This window comes from Salvelinus namaycush, chromosome 3 (assembly GCF_016432855.1).
Source record: "Salvelinus namaycush isolate Seneca chromosome 3, SaNama_1.0, whole genome shotgun sequence".
Taxonomy (NCBI): Eukaryota; Metazoa; Chordata; class Actinopteri; order Salmoniformes; family Salmonidae; genus Salvelinus; species Salvelinus namaycush.
In genome coordinates this window covers 77,433,946-77,455,641 of record NC_052309.1, presented here as the reverse complement: position 1 = coordinate 77,455,641, position 21,696 = coordinate 77,433,946, and the positions used below count along the sequence as shown (strand labels likewise).

At 43.6% G+C, this 21,696-nt stretch overlaps 2 protein-coding genes and 2 long non-coding RNA genes across 6 annotated transcripts; 2 read left to right on the top strand and 2 right to left on the bottom strand.

The window, feature by feature from the left end:
• Positions 1-109: 109 nt before the first annotated feature.
• LOC120039349 (ATP-dependent DNA helicase Q5-like) lies at positions 110-14,054 on the bottom strand. The gene is made up of 18 exons (XM_038984784.1): positions 13,919-14,054; positions 13,534-13,655; positions 12,858-13,379; positions 11,926-12,022; positions 11,492-11,766; positions 11,244-11,326; positions 5,002-5,223; positions 4,615-4,717; positions 4,045-4,081; positions 3,880-3,938; positions 3,189-3,262; positions 2,979-3,072; positions 2,681-2,857; positions 1,791-2,443; positions 1,657-1,702; positions 1,309-1,533; positions 1,129-1,201; positions 110-1,051 (listed from the first exon to the last, which is right to left on the bottom strand). The coding sequence occupies exons 1-18, from the start codon at positions 14,010-14,012 to the stop codon at positions 900-902; spliced, it is 3,108 nt and encodes a 1,035-aa protein (XP_038840712.1). The 5' UTR covers positions 14,013-14,054; the 3' UTR covers positions 110-899.
• LOC120039389 lies at positions 13,615-14,985 on the top strand. Its single transcript, XR_005475399.1, has 3 exons — positions 13,615-13,872; positions 14,733-14,815; positions 14,960-14,985. It is a non-coding gene; the product is annotated as an uncharacterized LOC120039389 (long non-coding RNA).
• Positions 14,986-15,052: 67 nt separating this feature from the next.
• LOC120039382 lies at positions 15,053-20,841 on the top strand. The gene is made up of 4 exons (XR_005475394.1): positions 15,053-15,170; positions 15,330-15,387; positions 16,981-17,348; positions 19,732-20,841. It is a non-coding gene; the product is annotated as an uncharacterized LOC120039382 (long non-coding RNA).
• Positions 15,574-19,820, bottom strand: LOC120039363 (butyrophilin subfamily 1 member A1-like). Of its 3 annotated transcripts, none has more exons than XM_038984800.1 (7): positions 19,685-19,820; positions 18,153-18,248; positions 17,371-17,469; positions 17,149-17,250; positions 16,765-17,040; positions 16,568-16,646; positions 15,574-16,462 (listed from the first exon to the last, which is right to left on the bottom strand). In XM_038984800.1, exons 2-7 carry the CDS (start codon positions 18,210-18,212, stop codon positions 15,876-15,878), a joined length of 1,203 nt encoding a protein of 400 aa, XP_038840728.1. In that variant the 5' UTR covers positions 18,213-18,248; positions 19,685-19,820; the 3' UTR covers positions 15,574-15,875. The 3 variants fall into 3 exon arrangements, with proteins under 3 accessions (XP_038840728.1, XP_038840721.1, XP_038840734.1); XM_038984793.1 differs by having other exon boundaries at positions 18,153-18,233; positions 19,685-19,819; XM_038984806.1 differs by having other exon boundaries at positions 16,765-17,037; positions 18,153-18,233; positions 19,685-19,818.
• Positions 20,842-21,696: the final 855 nt, after the last annotated feature.

Sequence of the window (21,696 nt, the reverse complement as noted above, 5' to 3'; positions counted from 1 at the left end):
CCCTATACAGGGGAAGATGCTGCTCCGTAAAACAGTCTCTCCACTTAATCTAATTGTATATAGCCCATGAGCCACTTAGTACCAGCCACTAGACATTCAGTGTTAGAGATTTTATTGTAAACAGGTCTCACATGGAGCAATAGTGTGTGATGGCTGGGTTTTGTGGATACATTTCTGTGATGGCTGGGAGTTTTTTTCCCCCATTGGTGCATCAAGTGCTCTTTGGATTCCATCATGTTTGAAATTACTGACTGTTTGAAAAGGCACCCACCCAGTCACCAACCTGCACAGGCAGACGTGGCCAGCTCTGATCTTTTTAGACAAGATAACTTTGTACCATATGGACAAGAGAAAAAACTAATATTTTTGGGGATTCCTCAGCATAAACAAAAGTTCTCATTGAGAATCTCATGAAAACAACTAATAACAAACAAACTAACAACAAAAAATACATTAAATTACAGCTCTAAAATCAATCAAGGATAGAGTGTGGCTGTTACACATCCAGCTGGGTGTCCTCTTTAGTCAGGCAGAATGACAGACCAGGTAGCAGCAGGGTTTGGCCTGGTGTAACCATAGCATCCATGTCCTAGTCACATGGTGCTAACATCAAACAAATAGCCACCTCTGTTCGGCATTGAGCAGGGATGACTAATTGTTCCATAGCAGCACCAGCAGACGTGCTGTATACAGTACATGTTTAATGGCCGCCATTACAGCGGCTCTCCACGCCACGACAGCATGAGCCTGGAGTTGACACAGCATAGCAGCATATCATCTCTGTAACGGCTCAGTATCTTGGCCTGGGAGAGATGTGAGGGAGGGAATCAGTTGGAGAGCGAGAGAGAGAGGATGAAGGGATCAGACCCCCAGTTTGTTATCCTCCTCCACCTTTCTGTTCATAGTCCCGCCTCCTCCCATCCCTCTGTGTTCACATCCCTCTGTCTCTCAGTGCTGTGTGGTCCCTTCAGGTGCTTCCAGTCTGCTTCACTCTCACAGCGCTTCACACCGCTGAAGAACTTCTTTATCAGATTCTTGGCCTGCATTTTCACTGTGGACACAAATATAGTTCATTATTAGAAAAGGCAGCTTGTGCTAGTGCGCACACACAATGTTTGTCTTCCTCACCTCGACCTCTTCCCCTACTCCTCCCCTCTGCTAGTAGATGAGACAAGTAGCGGGCAAATGACTTGAATAGCTCCTATAACAAGGAAGATTTCACATTTGGAATACTACAATTTGAAAAAGTGACAAATGAAGAACTAAATATCTTCATCACAGCTTATGCCCCTTCCCTCTCTCCCTCACCTTGGTGGCAAACTTGCCCTGTGTATAGAAGGGGTCTAGACAGCGCACCACGATGTCAGCCACCTCCTTCAAAGACACAGGCTTGGGGGCTTTGCTTGGGCTCCCTGGCTCCAGTACAGTCTCCTGGACGTTTGGGTTAAAGGTCACCTTCTTCCTGCTGTCCTGTAGGGGGCAGCTGCGCTTGGTTGGGGGGAGGGCCTTCCTCTCTTCACTGTCCTCACATAGCTGACACACACACAGAGAACATGTGGTAGTAGATGTTAACAATGATGTCATCATTACATTACTGTTAAAAAACATGAACAACACAATAAGACTGTTGTGGCAATATAATATTGATCTCCATACCCTTAGTTTTAGCAACGATTTAGCCTTGCTTTCATGTGCATTTTGCCTGTGAAGAAGAGAAAGGAGTTTAGAGAGAGAGGCGCATAACGGAATAAACCAGTCAAAGACCAATCAACTTCCGAGGGACATCTTACACTGTGATAGAGTCCAGTTTAGCTTCCTCTTTAACCTCCTCATCATCATTATCCAAGTTGTTGGTTTCTGTGGGGATAGTGTCAATAGGGATAGTTTCAATGGGGATGGTTTCCGTGGGGATGATTTCCATGGGACTAGTGTCCATAGGGATGGTATCCATGGAGACAGTAGCAGGTGTGATTTCCTGAGTGGGGAGTGACTGGGGTGGTATTGAAAAGGCCTGAGACGACACATCATTGGTTCTTATCTCCACCTCTTGACTCTTTTCAATCGGTTTCTTCCCAAAGTACTGGGTAATGTTGCGGGAGTTCTTAGCAGCCTCTGCTAGCTTCTGCTTCTTGCTCAGGGCCTTGCCTCCTGTCTTGGTGGGACTGTTCAGGAAGGCAGAGACTGCACTGGCTTTAGCTCTGATGGAGGAGCTGATGGTTGGTGCTGTATCTCCAGTCTTTGTCTCCTTCCTCTTCCCCCTCTCCTCCTCACCGGCTGACTCTCCAGACCCAGCCAGGTAGTCAGGGCCCCCGCTCCCTGTCCCCCTGTTGGCCCCTGGACCTGTAGTGGAGCCCTCACAGTTAGAGGCCCTCAGCAGCTCACTGGCAGTCTGGAAGGGGTTGGAGGAGCCCCTCAGACCTGCTCCTATTCTCTTCCGCTTTAGCTGGTGGAGAGAAGGAGACACAGAAGGAAGGATGCTTAGTTACTAATAGAACCCAGTATGAGGCTGACTCACAATACCACTGACTGCATCCTGTTACTAAATGGGCTGAGACAGTCTCAATGCATTAGCCAGTAGATACATATTTAGTCATTACTGCTGCTTATAAAAGGAGCCTACAGTATTTTCTAAAGCAAAGTAAAAGCAGAGTTCTCTGTGTGCTGTGGTGTTGGGCCTTACTGAGTAGATCTGTGAGGCGGGCGTGAAGCCCTGCTGCTCCTCAGTCAAGGAGGAAGAGGAGGAGGCTGCTTCGTCTTTGGATTCAGTCTTTATCTCTGTGGATTCCCCAGAGCCGCTGGTCCCTTCTCCTCTTCCTCCTCCTGCAGAGGCAGCCCCTCCCTTCTTCATCTCTGATACCTTTAGAGATAAGTTAGTTGAGTGAAAGAATAACTTAATAAGAATAGCTTCCATAGGACTCGATACATAAAGTGACTTTAGAGTTGTACAATAAACTAGACAGTAGTCAGGAGCTACTTACTCTCTTCAGGACAGCTGCTTTGTACAGGTTGGAAGACTTTGTGATCTTGAAGACCTCATGTTCAATATCCACTGCCAAGGAGAGTGTGTCAGAGCTGGGTGAGGGGCGGGGGGAAAAAGGCAAAGAAAGAAATCCAAGTGTCACTTCAGCTGTCCCAGTGGTATCAGTGACTTGGCATTTTAGGTGCATGTGGTTAGTAGTGACTGGTACCTGTGTGTGTCTGCTGCTGCCACCTGGTGGTTGTTCAGAGCCTCCTGTAACAGGGCCACACAGTGCTCCCGGGCCTAGAATTGATGCACACATTTGGCACACACTCTCGTCAAAACTATTTTTTTTAAAGGCAAGTGAAGAAGTATTCATTTGATTTCATCCTCTATTTAAAGGGAAAGTGTCACTGAGATTTAAAGCATGTCTTTACAAGGGAGAACTGGTCAGTAGCAGCTCCAGAATAAAATCAACACTATACATACATTTATTTAAACGTTTTTAAATCATGACATACAATCAGTCAGACATTGCTAAAAAAAATACAAATGGGGCTAAATATTTTCCTTGAAAATGGGTATTCTTGTAATACATGTATGAACCACACAGTGGTAGTACAATCCCCTCTCTGTTCCCTCAATCTCCAAACATAGATGTTCAGTGCTCTGTGCATTTGATCACATATTGAGAGTGGGACCCTGGATAAGCCAGCATCTTGTTGGGTAAAGGATTTAAAGCAGAATTTAATTATGGATGAATAAAGTTTCTAACGAGCTCATGATGGTGGAGACGCTGAATACACAAGGACATGTGCATTAAACATCAAAAACATGTGAATGTGCATATTGCTTTGTACGTACGTGAGCATGCATGTGAGCATGCGCGTGTGTGAGACGTTTCCATACTAGAGCTGTACCTTGACAGTGAGCCTGGGGATTTTCTGGCTGCTGGCCTCCCTGAGTGGGCAGTTATCATCTGCAGACACAGTTGAACACAATATCCAAACCCATTCAGTCACATAACAGTATTATTAGTCAGTCACTTTGCTTGTCTACACTGATATTACAACAAGAGAACCCACCTGGGGGGATAAATGAATCTGTGTGTCCCTCAGACACCTAGAGGAAAGAGAGAGAAGAAAACAAAGGGAAATAAGACACCCCCCCTCACACTTCGATTGTCAGTTAGAGCAGAGAACCTACAGAGGGCCCCTCAAATTCCTCACTCCAGCACTAGACCGCTGCCTCTCTCACCTAGTTGCTAGTGTTTCAGTGTTCCAAGCCCCATGCTGTTGCTGGCAGCATCTCAAACCAACAGTCTCAAAATAATGGCTCAACTCAACACATCTTTTGTTTGTCAGGATTAATAGTATGGATTTGAATAGCCCTGTTGTGCTGATTTGACTCCACATATGGGAGGGATTTACCACATGGTGCCTTACAGGGGCCCCTAGCCCCATAGCCTCCTTGCCTGGCTGACTGGCTGGCCACAGCTGGAACACAGATGTGGAGAGAGAGGGAGCTGCTACAGTGTATGAAGGTTTGTTTACTGAAGCAATGGAATGCTTATGAGTCAGATGTTGTGTATAACAGTATGACAGCAGGGCTGTCCATGTACAACATGTACACAGTACATGAATGTGAGGTTTCACCTTGCGCAGCTTAATTTGTTTCTTGAAGAGATCTCCAAACTCTTTCCTCCGATGTTCGGAGCCATCATCATCACCTCCGCTCTCCCAGCCCTCCTCATCATGCCTGAGGAGATGACATCACCACAGACCTCAGCATTCCTACTGTACTGTCTATGAGTGACAGCTAGAAAGCACATTTTAAAATCAACAATACATTTTAAAATAATTCTAACCCAACCAAATAATGCAACCAAAACATGAATAGCAAGTCAGAAGGAAAGACCCCCCCATCTTGCCCTGTTAGCAACTAAAAACTACAACAAATGTTAGCCTGGATGCCAGTCTGTTTCTACTTTAACCAACAGAGTTAGACTGGCCTCCAGGCTACTAGACCGTTGCATTTCTGACCTCTCAAAGCCGTAGCCCTTCCTCCCCCCGGCATAGAGGTCACGGTCAAACCCAAACGGGCCCCTGGGCTGTGTGCTCCGAGCTGCTCCAGTCTTGGTGCACAAAGTAGCCCCCTTCTCCAGCTGGGCCCGCACAGCCTTGGGGTCACGACAGTAGTCACAGGCTCCCGCACAGTCCGGCTTCTGGTCCCCAAAGAACTTGGAGATGGTGGCATGGCGGCAGCTGAGAGAGCCCAGAAATACAGGTGTGAGAGAGAAAAAATATTGCACAGACATGCTAGACGTCAAACCCCTAGGAGGCCTTGCATTTACAGAGTGGCTCAGTAGAGCCCACAGCGTCTCAAAATGCTCAGAGCCAAGATATTGTGCATTCCTCATTAAGACTCAGAATACAGAAAAGTACACATGACACAGTATGATATCAGAAAAGTAGCTAATGCTGCTGATAGGAGGAATTATACAATGATTGTGTCATGGAGAAATGACAAAAGAGGATCGTCATTGATTAATAGCTACCAATAGCTACCATTTATTAGTGAAAGTCACCCAGTAAAATACTACTTGAGTAAAAGTATTTGGTTTTAAATATACTTAAGTATCAAAAGGAAATGCAATTGCTAAAATACACTTAAATATCAAAGTAAAAATAATTTAAAATTCCTTATATTAAGCAAACCAGACGGCACAATTCTCTTTTTTTAATTTTTTAAAGATTTACGGATAGCCAGGGACATGCTCCAACACTCAGACATAATTTACAAACTAAGCATTTGTGTTTCGTGAGTCCACCAGATAAGAGGCAATAGGGATGACCAGGGATGTTTTCTTGATTAGTGCGTGAATTGGACAATTTTCCTGACCTGTCCTGCTAAGCAGTCAAAATGTAAGGAGTACTTTTGGGTATCAGGGAAAATGTAAAGATTAAAAAGTACATAATTTTCTTTAGGAATGTAGTGAAGTAAGAGTAAAAGTTTAAAAAATATATAAAATAGTAAAGTAAAGTACAGATACCAAAAAAAAAACGACTTAAGTAGTACTTTAAAGTATTTTTACTTAAGTACTTTAGACCACTGCTTTTTGAAACCTGAATGCCAAAACATTTAGGCGATATAGGTGCTCAAGGTGACTTATTTTGCATACCCCACCATAATGATTGACATCAAAGGTAAAACATGTTTTGGGAAGAAATAATAAAATATTTTGACAACCCTTTTTGTAAGCTTTTAAATGATTTAAAACTCAACTGTTTATCTTTTCCAGTGATGAAGACATGGATGTCTCATGGAATTGTGGGGGACGCAAAACGGGTCCACTTTGAGCAATGGGTAACTTTGAGCTAGAATGTTTTGGTCAACAACAAAAAAAAGACACTTTCTGACCACTTCTACCATGGGAAAATATGTATGGAAAGATTCATTCAAATCAAAATGGGTCAAACAGTTATTGAAATCAGATGCAGTGACTCTGCAGGAGTGTGAAGTGTATTCTCCAGTAAAACACCAGTTTAACGATACGTCTGTGAACTGGATGTGGTTTCTGCTCACTCAGACACACCACTCCCTTCTATTCTGACAAACGTGATTGATGAGGAGAAAAAGGGGTTGTGGGTGTGGAATGACTCCTGTGTGAATAATGTGAAACAGAGACGAGGTTCTATAAAATAACTGCTTCCCTAGAGTCTAGTCTGAATAGCAAACCAACATTTAGGAAACTTGTAGGTGAGTGAGATTGGCCATGGGTGGTGGTTGGTGAGGATGTTACTGTTCTAAATGACTTTTAAATAGATTTAAACATCTGAATGTCTATTCACTCTTTAGAGTATGGCTGTTCCGCTTCTTTGTATAACAGCTTGCTCTTTCACTCAATACACAGTATTATGTCATGTATACACACAGAGATCCACTCAGTCGTACACACATTCATACAGGCTAGTGTCTCTTGGAGGAATACTAATCAAGCCACCTCCATAACACACAAAGCAAGACTACCTCGGATGGAAACCCAGTCTCCACAGTTTTCAAAGAGGGGGGAAAGAGGCAGTCTCACCAAGGGAGGAGGGGAGAGTAAGAGAGAGAGAGAGAGAGAGAGAGAGAGACAGAGGATTGAGAGAGACAGAGAGCAAGAGAGAGACAAAGACAGAGAGAGAGAGAGAGAGAGAAAGCTCATGAAGCAACAGAGTCTTTCCAGAGGAGGAGTGAAGGAAGAAGATAACGACCCACAGCAGAAGGAGGTGATGATGAACTAGCATATATACATGATGAACTAGCATTAATACAACAGGCAGAGAGCACAAAAACACAGCAGGAGTCCTTTGAAAGTGGAGATAAACAGTGTTGCTATTGCACAACTGCTGCCTTTTCCACTGGCACCAAGAGATGACAACAGCTACTACTAACTGGGAGAGAAGCAAGAATAAAAGGAGAGAGTAAGAGTGGAGCGAGAGACAGTGGAAAGCAAACCAATGACAGCTGGAGAAAGCTCACTTCGAGCCCGATTTGTTTCCTTTCTGAAACCCAGAACAGACTGTACAGAGGACAGCGGATGGGGTTTTGGTCATCTCTTGGCTTCGATGCTAATCGCTACTTGAGGACTTATCTCTGCTAACCCTAATCCTGAAAAGACCGCTGGGTCGAGGAGGTGAGGTCACCACCTCTGTCTCACTGCTGGCTCCAGCTCACCCAGCAACACACAGGGAACTCGCTCTCCACACTCACTCAGGTAGGTGTTGGTTCTTGTGTTACATCACTAACTGATTTGCTTTGTTCGACAAGCACAGTTTAGCACCTTTATTTACTCTGTTGCATATCTGCAAACTACCCATACAGCAAATACAGGCCAGAATAACAGTGTTAGCATACTTTATAGCCTAACCAAAAGAATGTGAAGAGAGTAATTTAGCGGTCATCAGTGTATTCCAGCTGTGTATTAATAGGGAGGCTATTTACATGTGAACACAGTGTGGACCAGAGTTGGAACAGCTCTAGAAGGAGAGCTCTCTTCCTGTTTGTCATTACCATAATGACATTTCTAACAGCTGAATATTTAGCTAGACTTTACTACTGTGGGAAGACTTGCTCCCATACCCCCCAGCCTAGCCATGAAACCTGAGACTGGTGAAAGCCCAGTCTGACTGGGATCTATCACTACACCAGCTGGTGGGAGTCTACCTGGGAGAGAGAGACAGAGCAGCTGTGGGAAACAGAACTAAAGTAAAAACTATTGTCAGCGAAATTCATACAAAATACATCGGACAGAACACATTCCACCACGATGGACTCGGTCTGGTCCAGCAACACAACAGGAACAGAAACTCTTTAAAGGGACACAGACAGCAGGACAAAGAGACTGAGCCAACAGTCTGGTATCTGTTTTACATGCCACACCTATAGTCAATAAAGCATTTTACTATCAAATGAATTGAAGCACTATTCTATTTTTCTAAAGACTTCCCCTTTAATAGAATCAATACATTCAAGTCTATCCCAATCCAAGTCAATCTAGTGTTGTGATGAAGAGAACAGACATGTAATGTAATCAAGTAGCCTACAGTGTGATCAGGGTTGGGAGAGAAGTAACACTGGTGTAACTGCATAGCTAGAGAGAAGAAGATAAAGAGAGTGTGATGAGGAGGAGAACTGTGGAGGGATGATCATGAGATAATTCATATGAGCAAGATCCTGTCTTGGCATCAATTGTCACACCCAACTGCTATTTACAGTTTATAGGGAACATACTTTCCCATAGCAACAGCAACATATGGCCTACTCATATGTACATAAAGAATTGACAGAAACCTATAATATATTTTAACACACAACAAGGCAAACATCGATGTCTGCCCTTGAAATAACAGTTAAAAGCCAGTGGGACCCTCCTCTCGGTCTCATGACTGTTGTGATAACTCTGGTGTGTCAGTTCACAGCTATGCTGCTGGGAGAGCCCTATAATTACTATAGTAAGCCTGGAACAGACACAATCCCACTGGCCCAGAAAAACTAAATCCTTTACACACCAACATATTACCAGATTATAACACACTTTCTAGATACTCCTCTTTCTTATAGGAGGAGCTTGAATCAGTTGATTTCACTCTGTCCTACCTACTCATCAGAAACACATGCACTAGCAGCTAGCCTATATATTCAAGGATGAACACAATGGTTTGTCAACATTCCATTGGTGTCAGGTCATCTACATAGTTAGACAGTAACATACAGCATCTCTGACTTCTAGACTCACAGTCTATTATGGGTGAAGAATAAGGAATGAAACAAATGCCTAGATTCTAATAATTCTAACAATATATTGTAATAATAATCCATTATTAATAATCAATAATCCATCTTTCATCCACTTGTATCCCTTTATTTCAGCAAAGTGGTCACATCACACAACCTGCACCCAGATACTACAGAGTTGCACCCAGTGTGAGTAACATGATGGATGCCAGGGAGGAGATGCTGACCCTGCTACAGAAGCTCTGGGCCAAACTGCAGGGTCTCCCCACCGCCAGCCCTCTGGAGATGGGGGCCTTCGCTGTCCTCGTCCTCTTTATCGGTAAGCTACACCTTGTGTATATATATATATATATATATATATATATATATATACACACACATACACACACACACACACACACCTCTCAGTGGAGATATACTCCATACACCTAACCATGTGCTTCAGAACATGTCTTGCAAAGGATGAAACTCCAACATCTTTAATATCACTTTAGATAGTGTGAAATTAATCATCCTGTCTGGACATAGCCTAGACATAATTCAAATATGTAGGCCAGCTACATAAAAGGTGTTATCAATGGTGTGTTCTTTCCTAGTGGTCTTCCTGCTCATGCTGCTGATGACCTGTTTGACGTGCTGCTGCTGTCACAGAACCAGAACCAAGGGGCCACATAGTCAGCTAACCTGAGACAATCCCCACTTCCCCCAATAATGAGGAGAGACATTATCAACAGGCACTCTATGGACCTCTAAACCCCAGAAGAATGAGGACCCATGCAGAGTGGTGTGAACTGAAAACCCTCTGTCACCACTGTATCACCAGGAGAAACATTCTGGAGAAGCACTCTATGGGCCTATTAACCCCAGAGGAATGAGGAGGACCCATGGGGAGGGTGTGGAGCCCATCTATAAAGGAGCCCGGCCCTTGAACAACACACCTCCATACAAAACACACACAGAGCCTCCCTGAGAAGCAGCCAAACAGGCCCGGCTTCCAGGCTTTCAGGAGTATCAACATTCCATGGGGCATCCCTGGGCTCTGCTGGCTAATAAAGCAGTCTTTGACGTGAGAGATGGACAAGACTAGACCTCTAGGACGGCTTCAACTGATCCACACAACACAAGGAACACAGGAGCATGGAATCACACACACACACACAAAGGCATCAAGTAACACAAACTGGACATGTAGCTAAAAGATCCTAATAGCAGCATAGGAGATTGCTTGGGGAGATGAATGTCTGTCAGTTCTAGGCTGTATGGGTGTCAACTCAACCTCTGCCACAGGCTCAGAGACTCTAAGAAAGAGCCCTCTGCAGTTCGCATCAACAACTCACTTAAATGGAGGCATCTTGCCAAACACCTTGTGAGAGTGTTGCCATATGTCTTCTATGTAAAGGTCTTCCTTTGCTTTATTGCCTTGTTCAAGTGCTAGATGGAACTAGGAAACTCAGAAATGTCCGACTTGCTAACTGGTTGAACGCGGCATGTGTATAACTACAACCAGTTAGCAAGTCGAAAAAGTCTGTTTCCTAGTTCCGACTAGCACGTGAACACAGCATTAGTTCAGCAAAAACAAGCCATTATCTCATTCCTCAGGGGATTCAGAGGACCATGCCTGCCCCCTGCTGTACAAACATGGAACTGAGGCAGTGAGGAAGCCTCAATATGCTTCACAGTTATACACAAAAACAGAAAAAGAGTAATGCTGTCATATCCATATAGTTGTTGCATAGGTTAAAAAGGGCATCTCGTCCTTCTGAAAAAGCATTTTCTTAGCCTGCCTAAAATAGTGCAATATGCTTTTGTATCTCTCTTGCATGAGATACAAAATATATTATAAATAAAATAAAATATAAAATATATAAAAAAGATATTGCATTCTTGTGCCCACAGAAATAGACGTGGCGCGCGAGCGCAGAGGGAGCGAGAGATGTTCCCCAATGCTGGAAGGGGGGGGTCTGAGTGAAAATGTTTGGGAACCCCTGTGTTACATAACACTCACCCCTCTTGCTCACAGAATGACACCATGGCCTCGAAGTCTGTGATGGAAGCCTTGTCCTGATCTTTCTCAGAGCCACGCTTTGCCTGCAGAGAAGTCACACAATCATTCGCTCAAAGTTAAATAAACAAACATAAAAAGATTTGAACACTGTACACACCAATTGCAATCCCCATGCATTTACAGCACCATCATATTGCTATGTTAATAACAAGCCTGTGAGGCAGGTTGACAGTGTAGTTAGACGTAACCTGTTTGCAGGCCACCTCCTTGCGGATGAGGAAGTTCAACTGCTCCCTGTCCTTGGGGGAGTAGTACGTCCTGCAGGAAGAGGGCAGCCCATCTCGCCCCGCACGCCCAGATTCCTGGTAGTAACTGGCAAGTGACTTGGCAAGGTTCCAGTGGGCCACAAACCTGACATTAGATTTGTCCACCCCCATGCCAAAGCTGATCGTTGCCACAATGACAAGCACCTTACCCTGCATCCAATCAGTCTGAGCCTCTGTGCGATCTCCTGCCTTCAACCCTAGACAAGCAGGAGTTAAAGGTCAAGAGTTATGCCGCCCACTTTGTTATGTCTCATCTCTCCATCAATAAAATAATCTGCTTGATTCTTGTCTTTATTAAACTTTAACATTTACTATCCTACCCCACAATGTTTGTAAGCCCTTGAGGAATGTCTCACCTGCATGGTAAGGCTTGGCCAGGACTCCCAGCTTAGTCAGTTGGTAAGCCACCGTCTCACAGCCTTCTCTGGTCCGACAGTACACAATTCCACAACCCTGAAGAAAGACATACAGATAAATATCCCAAGCTAAGTACCATGCACTGATTACAAGGCTGGATGACATATTGAATTCATTTGAATTTATGTTTTCGTGCAATTTTCCAAATGCCTGTATCGCAACAATCACTTTTTTGTATTTTATGACCGTTTATGTCTGCTTTTTCTCATGTATTTTTGGTCTTGTCTCCTTTGCTCCCTCTATGCACCTTCCCATTCTCTCACACACACACACACAAAGATGACAGATCACTTCCTCCCTGATAAGTGGTTTCAACTCGCTATTTGCATTTAAGGTTTGTTCCAACAGAATCGGTCATAGGGTCACCGAAACACATTACTCTGATTACACCATCCATGATTTTACTGTAATAGAGGAGAAGTTAACCTTTCAACTCCTCAAATTGCATGCAGAGCAGACACTACTAAAACCAGAGAATCAATGAACAATTCTGCTAAATTTATGTTCAGTTTGTTGCAAAACGGGCATTTTCAGCCAGATCAGTGAATATTGCAAAAAAGCAGGTTAAACTATTTTGATCAAATAATTACATTATTAGTGGGTTTTATGGTTGTGGAAGGCTTATATTTACCCTAGGTATAATATCACAAGCCCTGAATTCATTAGATTATTGCTGACTGTTTGAAATGCAGTGTATTTGACCTTTAAATCTAGATATATATTGTGAATCGCCCATAATAAAAAAATGGACTTATGATTTTTAGGCCATATCGCCCAGCCCTAACTGATTACACCATCCATTAGATATAGGGTACAGTAGGAAGAGATACTGCATATAAGAGAGAGTCAGAGGGGAATCTAGTCCACCAACCTGTCCTTTGGGGCCTTCCCCCAGGGTCAGGGTCTCCCTGATGAAGGCATGCAGGTGCTTGTAGGGGTCCTCCAGTAGCTCCCTGTACACCACCTCATAATGCAGGTTACTGCGAAACACAGGTGTGGCAAAGGACAGCGGTGATCGCAGCCTCAGGGACTTTGCTATGTCCTCCTGCACCTTCTGGGGTGCCGTGGCCGTCAGCGCCACGCAGGGTACCCCGGGCAGACGGGCACGCAGACTGCCCAGTTTGAGGTAGTCTGGTCTGAAGTCATGCCCCCACTGGGAGACACAGTGAGCCTCGTCCACAGCCAGGTAGGAGAGGAGGCTCCGGGAGAGCAGGCCTGTAAGGCAGGGCTGGAAGGCAGGGGAGGCCACCATCTCTGGGGTGATGTAAAGCAGCTTCAACCTGGGGCTCTCACTCTCCAGATCAGCCAGGATCAGACGGCGCTCCCCTGCAGGGAGCTTGGAGTTGATGGAGCATGCAGGAATGTTCAGGTCCCTTAGGTGGTCCACTTGGTCCTGTTATGGTGGATACAGAGAAAGGGATCATAATTGAAGAAACCTAAATACACAGCTAGCTATGCAGTTAAGGATAGCTCAGTCTATATCAGAATCAATCATGTAAATCAGGACAAATTACACAACAGAAGAAAATACTAAAGAAGAGACTGACCTGGATGAGAGCGATAAGAGGGGATATGACCAAGGTAATACCCTTAGCCAACACTGCAGGAAGCTGGTAGCAGAGGGACTTCCCTGCCCCGGTGGGCATGCACACAAAAACATCCCTGTCACCTGCACACAACAGGGGCAGTAATTTACAATATTCCATCGACAGTCCGATTTGGGCAATGGCATTACTCAGATATGTTTAATGACAATAACTGATCATGCTAGCTAGTAGTAGGTAACAGTCAATGAACTGGTTGAAGAATTGGCTAATTAGCTACCTAGCTAGTTAGATAGCCCGCGGCTGGCTAAGATTAGCTAAAACTAGAAGAGCCGTTCATAGGTAAGTTAAGTTATTGTAAGTCCAACATGTCTATTATGGTCCTCACCTTTAACAACTGCTTTAACAACGTCCTCCTGCTTCTGGGATCGGAACTTATCGAACCCAAAATTGTTTTTTAACGCCTTTTTAATGGAAGTCATCTCTTATTTAGAAAAACGTCCAACTTGACAACAAACTTCATTCTCTCGTCGTCGCGTATCGATGACATCATGCCAGTCGGCACATAATAAAGGAAGCCATATTTTTTACCAGTGAATCTCTTTAAACATATTTTATCTACGGTTCTCTTTTAAATATACATTTTTATTTAATGTCAAATGACCGAAACAGATCTGTTTATGTTTTGTGCAAAAAACATTAAACACACACAACTCTGATTGGATTCATCATCCATGGGTACACGCCTTTGTTTTCCTTGCAAATGAGAGTCGAATGCGCTGTGATTAGCACCTGATTAGCACGACCCAGGCCAGGACAGATTTTAATGCTAGAATTGTTTTGTTGTCTCGATCGGTGAGGTGAGTCTCAGTTTACGTTTGATTTCTGGTTGAATTTGGTGACCTCCATAGACCACTTTATCAACACCCTAACCAAAAACACTGACACAATCAAAAACCCAGATTTATTTATCAATAAAGCAGGGAGAGAAGAGGCATAGGATTGCAGAATATTAAAAGGAGGATAACTCCACTCCACTTCATCTACACGGATCTCTCCCTTTCACCCTCTGTTTCTGACACTGTCTGTGTGCTCTGGGGGTATGTACTGAGGTTAATGCCACTTTGAGATGGTTTGAAATTGGTGACCTAGATGCACAACGATGTATTGTAAACCCAGGGTCTCCTCTCTCCTCTGACTAGGCTGTGAGCTGAATGACACCCAGAGAAAGGCAGTGTTTGAAATAGAGGAGGATTTGTTGGAGCATCAGTTCTTTATCCGAATGGTCAGTCTGTTCAAGTCTTTAGTCCATCTTCAGCCCTCTCCACACACCCCATTAGCAGAGGTCACTTTGACTTAGTCTGTGACACAAAACTAAACATAGTCCAATGACAGCCCAACCCCTAATCTCTGCTCCCCTTGTGTATAGATGTGTCTGAGTGCAGAGGCCAGTAAGGAGATGCATGTAGTGGAGGTACAGGACAGAATTGGGGAATACTGCAAGCCAGTGCCCATTGCCACTCTTCACCCTATGTGCCAACCTATGGTCAGTTTCAGTGGGTTTGAGCTCATGCCACCTGTCATCTTCAACCTTCGCTCTGGGCAGGGCCCCCTCTTCATTTCTGGACAGCATTTGACATGTAAGTAATTGAGATATGAGAAAATGATGTTATTGTCGAGAGAATGGCATGAAAATAAATATTCATCAGAAACTATTTGTATGTCAATTCTGGGACTCGGTTCTTTATTTGGCTTTAAGTTCAATTCAAATGATACCTGGTATTTTTGTGCTGTCATAGTGGTCTATGGAGGAGGAGGAGGAGAAGGAGGAGGTCTTCTCATCAACACCCCCACTTGGTAAGTAAACAAATCTAGAACTGCTAAGCTTTTTAACAGGATTACCTATTTTGATCCCTTATGACATTGTACAGTTCAGTATGAAATAGTTATTGTGTTTTTATTTCAGATCACAGTGGTCTTCAATAACATGATCAAATTTGAAGGACTTCAATTTAAACACAGCACAAAAAGTAGAACCTTTGAGTTTTGTATATTTATTCATCACAGAAAGTACATTGTTATTGCAGGATTAATATTTCACAATAGATTACAATAATACTACGGTATTCTTTCAAATGTACGAAAATACAGAGCATGTGAGTGCATAGCATAACTCGAGTAAGGAAGAGGCAAAAATAATCACATAGAAGCAGCAGCATCAGTGGTCCCATAGCTATCCAATATCATGATGGTCTAGTTCTTTACAGTAACGAAGGTTCTGATTACTCTATAGGAGTGATGAGAGGGTAACCATAGGGTGGAGGGATGGTGTTAAGAGGGAAAGTTCAGCCCCACAGGCACAGGGTGGGACAGAGGCAATAGGCCTTGCTCCCAGGGGACTTGATCACCAAGTCCTTAATGAACTCCGTCGTGCCGAACAGAGGGAACAGCTTCTCGTTGAAGCTCTCATTGTAGGTGTAGATGTGGGAGCGGCTGTCTACGTCGTAAAAGGACAGCTGGCCCTGGTCGTAGTCCAGGTAGACGGCCACCTTGCAGGGGATGAGACCAGGCGGCAGGGCAGTGAAGGGCACAGTCAGGGCCTTGAGCTCCGTGCCCCTCTCCAGGCGCAGGGTCAGGTAGCCCGTGTCTGTGTTCAGGGACTTGAAGCCCTTCCTCAGGGCTGACTCCTTGGCCACACCCAGCCGAAAGTCCCGCTCCCCCACCTCCACCTCCCAGTAGTGGCGGCCAGAGTTGAAACCCTCCACCCCTGTGGCGCACCACCAGCCATCGAAGCGCTGGTGGTAGTTTGGCACATTCTTTCTCTCGAAGCCGCAGCGCATCTTCTTCTCGTCGTTGGAGATCAGCAGGTCAGGGTTGGCCGTGTCCAGGTCAAGGGAAATCTCCACTGCTGCATTAGAGATCCAGTCCCATACTGGAATATACATAACAGATTAGTAACAAATATTAGTCAAATTAACAATACGTTCTGTGAACATTACATCTGGCTCTGTCAATGCCTGTCCAAGGCATCACATACCTGAGTGAGGAATGTAGCGGGCAGCACCTATCTTCTGAGTCCTCTGCTTCCATATGAGCCACTGTTGAGGGATGGCTTCCTGTAAGCACAAAGATGGGGAGGGAGAATAGCGGCTTTGGTAAATATCAGCACTGTTAACATGAATATACATTAATTTATTTTAAAGGGGGACAATTGATATTTAAGGAGGCCCACACCTTATCCAGGCCCTGTGTCAGTAAGACCCACATGAGCAGTTCCATGGCTGTCAGGAGGTTGGGCATGTGGCGACTCCTCCATGCAGCCTGGAGGTCCTCCAGAACTTGAGCCACAGCCTCCCCAGGCCACACACTTTGCTCAGGTTGGGCTCTCAGGTCCTTGGTCCAGTTGATGATGGTCCTCTTAGCGTTCTCCATCTCATTCTCACTGAACAGGTCCTGCTCCCTCCACTCGCTCTCCTCTGGCCAGCCATCCGACTGCATGGGCCTCTTCTGCTGACAACAGGTGAAGACTCATTTAACACGTGTTTGGAGAAAGTCACCTGCAAGCTATACAGTATATATTAATAGCTGTTACAGAATATTGGCTCCTGCTCTCCATACCTTGCTCTCCAGCAGAGACGCCCACTCCAGGATGAAGGCCCTGCAAAGAGGAGTGGGCCAGATGTCCTCTAGTTTCCAGATGTTCCCCAGCACCTCAGACCTCTGCAGAGAGGGCATAGACAAGTGTGGGATTTAGTAGACTTGTTTATCCTCCAAACTAGACCTGACAATGGATACTGGTATAATGGATGTTACAAAAGGTGTGTATATATTTCAGGGTACCTGGCACACTCGATTGAGGTCTCTAGCCAGCTCCACTATAAACAGCTGATTCTCTTCCAGTGGCTCTCTCTCCTCATTTTTCGCCCTCTTGCGAGATTCCTGACAGACAAAAAAAAGAGTGAAAAGAGTTAGCCATAGAACACACAGAATGTAGCAATGAAATATAAATATTAGGAAAAGAGGAAAGGAAACAGATTTTGGGACAGAAATTGGTGTTTTACTAGTGCTTTAGAAAGTAATAAGGTCAACCCAGAAAAGGACCCACTTGGCCTTATCAAAATGCACACCATGCTCTTCTCCTGTCAGCAGGAAAGAAAGATATCTCCTCTCTCCCATAACCCCCCTGACAGCATCTATTATCTACCCAACAACACCCTCATATACTTGTTCAGACAATCAAATGAAACTAAATCAAATCAACAGTCCGTGCAGGTTACTTGACCCTGCATGCTCACTGCTGCTGTCTCATCTGCCAGCAGTAATCTGTTTTCCCTGGGGTTTTCCATACCACACACACACGTCAACTTTGATTTGATTTGTTTTAAATATAAATCAATAGGTAATTAAATCAAACTACAGAAACAATTAAAACCTATCTACTTGAGTAAGCATGTGACTGGTGACGCTACCATGACAACCCCTCCACAGCCGTTTCAAGGTCACTTTCCTTTATGATAAAATCTCTGACCGTAGCAAAAAAGATTTTAACAAAAAAACATGTAAATGGTGTTTTTGTTGTTTGGAGGATTTGTAATGCATGACAGGAGTTTGACCTACTGTACCTTAAGCTTGGCTGTGATGTTCTTGACCGGCTCGACTATAAAGTGGAAACACTGCATCATCTTGGAAACTGTGCTGAGACTCTACAAAGAAAAAGACAGATAAAATAGCATTATAAATGTACCTTGACAGACAGGAAACCTCTACTTGACAGAATATACACTACCCGTGTAAGGATTTCAGATTTACAGGTGCTACTGCTGAACTAAAACCACACCACTGATCTGATTCAGTGGTAGCAGGACCACCTAAATTCTCTAAGGGGACTCAAATGGTTTGAAATCTAAAACTACCCCTGCCCTACTTTCATTAGAAATGTGTCAGCTGTTCCACCCTACTGCCCTATATTCTGTCCGGAGTTAAGTTAAAAGACATTGGCATTATGGCCAAAGGAGTAACGCAGCTCCACTGTTAAGAAGATTGCTTTAAATCGTTAATCATAGGGTGGAGGACAGGCAACACATGGCTAATCATACTGGACCAAATCATAACAGCAACACCTCTGTGGTCATCATAACATGAAGAATGCCTCCCCTTTGGAATCTTTAATGATACTCTGACCTAGTTATTGTGTGGATGTTATTCAAGTCATATCATTGTGAGGTAAGCACGGGGTCCTACCCACTTTTAGAGCCTGGGGCATCAACTGATCAGTAACTTGGTTAGGATCAGTGATGAGTCAGAGCAGAGGTTACTTGGCCCTCTGTAACGTGACTGGCCCTGCATGCTCTTTGCTGCTGTCTTATCTGCCAGCAGTAATGTGTTTGGCCTTTGTTTTTCCATAACACAGACACACACAAACACACACCTTGTGGGCTAAGCCAGTAAATCTGCTGTCAGCAGTAGGGTAAATGTGGCACGTGAGTTGGGTCAGTGTGCCACTGAAGCCCTTAGCAGATTACCTAGGAGGACTTCCAAACAAGGTCCTGATACAGCCAAGCACAAACAGATAGAGGATGGCAAGCACAATATAGACCAAATAATAATGACTGGCGCAAAATAATAATATTACTAAATGAAATGAATATTCATCAGCACACATTGTGGAGAGCAAAACCAGGTGGCATTTGTTATAAAATCCATGGTAAACTCATGTCAACCTTTAGTAATAGAATACAAATAAATACAATGGAAGGAAATGGAATACAATGCAACAAAAATGTGAGTAGGCAAATGAAATCATGAAAACAAAAACAGGAAACATTGTTCAGGTATTCAGAGTAGGCCTATGTGTATTGCATCTTTTGTTTGAGTGACAGTGACCCAGTTACAGACCAGTCTAGACACACGCAGTCTGCGCACAAAGTAATGAGCAGGGTCGTGTGACTTTGCGGCACTGCCAGAGAGTTTGATCCTATATATCCTTGGTTGACATTACAACATGTCGAATTTTGCACTATGCATGATAGTTAAGTTATTTTTGCGACACTAAACAATGCCATGCTGTTATGTGACGTCTGTGGATTTTCATGCAATCGAAATTAATGTATCATATTTTATGGAAAATTTGACACAATCATGCAGTTAGACATACCTGTCACAATGTTGTAATGTAAGCCGATTGGTGTCTTCTATACACAGGAGTAATTCTACTGGAGAACAAGTTGACTGTATGCTGCAGTATGACTGACCTTGTTTACATACAAGATTTTCCTAGGAACGAAGATGGTTCGGCTCTCTCCGTTTTCTGAATCCGAAGGCAGACAAACAGCGTCGCCATGATTGTTGTGGTACATCAGTTGTCCACGAAGTGGAACGCCTGGCTGTCTAGCTCCCGCCTATATCCTTTCTTTGGATTGGTGGATACATAGCATTATTGTAATCCCGTTTTGAATATTCGATGAGGTTTGTTGACGTCAACCGCCTGTATTCAATGGAAAGAGATACTATGCTACTAGCCTAATTTCATGAATATGCATAGCCATCTCGAGACAACTCTGATATAAAGTGTTTTTTTCTCAAAGTTGGCGGGATGTCACCATGTCCTACTTATATCAGTAGAGGAGAATGAAGGTGTCTGTAATAAACGTGATAAAAACAAATATATACGTTTAATAAATGCATTTCTATAGCTTCCAAAATATTTTTACTCCGTTGGGGGAGTGCCAAGATGGAGGCACGGTGGCATCAAAACAGCCCTGACATCATCTTGTGTGTTTATATAAATTGTTGACCCTGCCCTGTTTCCCAAAAGCATCTTCAGGTTAAGTTCATCTAACCATTTTAATGATTAACTTAGCCTTAAGATGCTTTCGGGAAACCGGGCCCTGTTCAATACATTGTAAAGGCATCCTCTCTGTAGTATGAACCAGTGTTCACTACTTGACATGAGAATCTGAGTTTCAGAAGCTGAGTAGTTAACTGTGATATATTTCAGGTTACTTCAAAAGCAAGTTCCATTACAACATGGCTAAAGAGAGAATCCATTTATCCATTAGTTTCAAGTTTTAATGTCACATGCAATTAAATGCCTTTCTTGCAAGCTCCAAACCCAACAATGCAGTAATCAATATCAAAGTATCACTAAAGAATAACATAAGGTAGAAAAAAACGTTGATATTTCTGTTCAGTATATGTATAGGGTAGGTGACTAAACATCAGGATACCAATGCCCCCTGTATATAGCCTCGTTATTGTTATTCTTATTGTGTTACTTTTTATTTTAGCCTACTTTGTAAATCTTTTTTTCTTCTTGAACTGCACTGTTGGTTAAGGGCTTGTAAGTAAGCATGTCACAGTAAAGTCTACACTTGTATTTGGCGCATGTGGCAAATAAAGTTTGATTTGATTTGATATTTGATAAACAGCGTAGCGGCAACGTAAATGATGATTCTATGTGAGTATGTGTGCGTGTCTGTAGTCAGTATAAATGTGTGTGCATGTTATGTGTGTGTTGGAGTGTCAGTGTGCGTGAGTGTGTAGAGTCCTGTGAGTGTGCATAGAGACAGAGCAACAAAAAAATATATGTAGTCTGTGTAGCCATTCTGTTAGCTATTTATTCATTCTTATGGCTTGGAGATACAAGCTGTTCAGGAGTCTGTTGTTGTCTTGATGCACCAATACTGCTTGCCATGTGGAAGCAGAGAGAATAGTCCATGGCTTGGGTGGCTGGAGTCTTTAACACTTTTCTTGGCTTTCCTATCACACCACCTGATATACAGTGGGGAGAACAAGTATTTGATACACTGCCGATTTTGCAGGTTTTCCTACTTACAAAGCATGTAGAGGTCTGTAATTTTTATCATAGCTACACTTCCACTGTGAGAGATGGAATCTAAAACAAAAATCCAGAAAATCACATTGTATGATTTTTAAGTAATTAATTTGCATTTTATTGCATGACATAAGTATTTGATACATCAGAAAAGCAGAACTTAATATTTGGTACAGAAACCTTTGTTTGCAATTACAGAGATCATACGTTTCCTGTAGTTCTTGACCAGGTTTGCACACACTGCAGCAGGGATTTTGGCCCACTCCTCCATACAGACCTTCTCCAGATCCTTCAGGTTTCGGGGCTGTCGCTGGGCAATACGGACTTTCAGC

What these genes read in the sequence shown, in the direction of transcription:
- LOC120039349 (XM_038984784.1), bottom strand. Translation starts at nt 14,012, where the DNA reads ATGACTTCCATTAAAAAGGCGTTAAAAAACAATTTTGGGTTCGATAAG. An exon ending in CTCTTATCGCTCTCATCCAG is followed by an intron (nt 13,380 to 13,533) that starts GTCAGTCTCTTC and finishes CCACCATAACAG; the next exon opens with GACCAAGTGGACCACCTAAG. An exon ending in AATCGTTGCTAAAACTAAGG is followed by an intron (nt 1,534 to 1,656) that starts GTATGGAGATCA and finishes TGTGTGTGTCAG; the next exon opens with CTATGTGAGGACAGTGAAGA.
- LOC120039363 (XM_038984800.1), bottom strand. Translation starts at nt 18,212, where the DNA reads ATGATGCAGTGTTTCCACTTTATAGTCGAGCCGGTCAAGAACATCACA. An exon ending in ACCTCAATCGAGTGTGCCAG is followed by an intron (nt 17,251 to 17,370) that starts GTACCCTGAAAT and finishes CCCTCTCTGCAG; the next exon opens with AGGTCTGAGGTGCTGGGGAA. An exon ending in CCGCTACATTCCTCACTCAG is followed by an intron (nt 16,463 to 16,567) that starts GTATGTGATGCC and finishes TGTATATTCCAG; the next exon opens with TATGGGACTGGATCTCTAAT.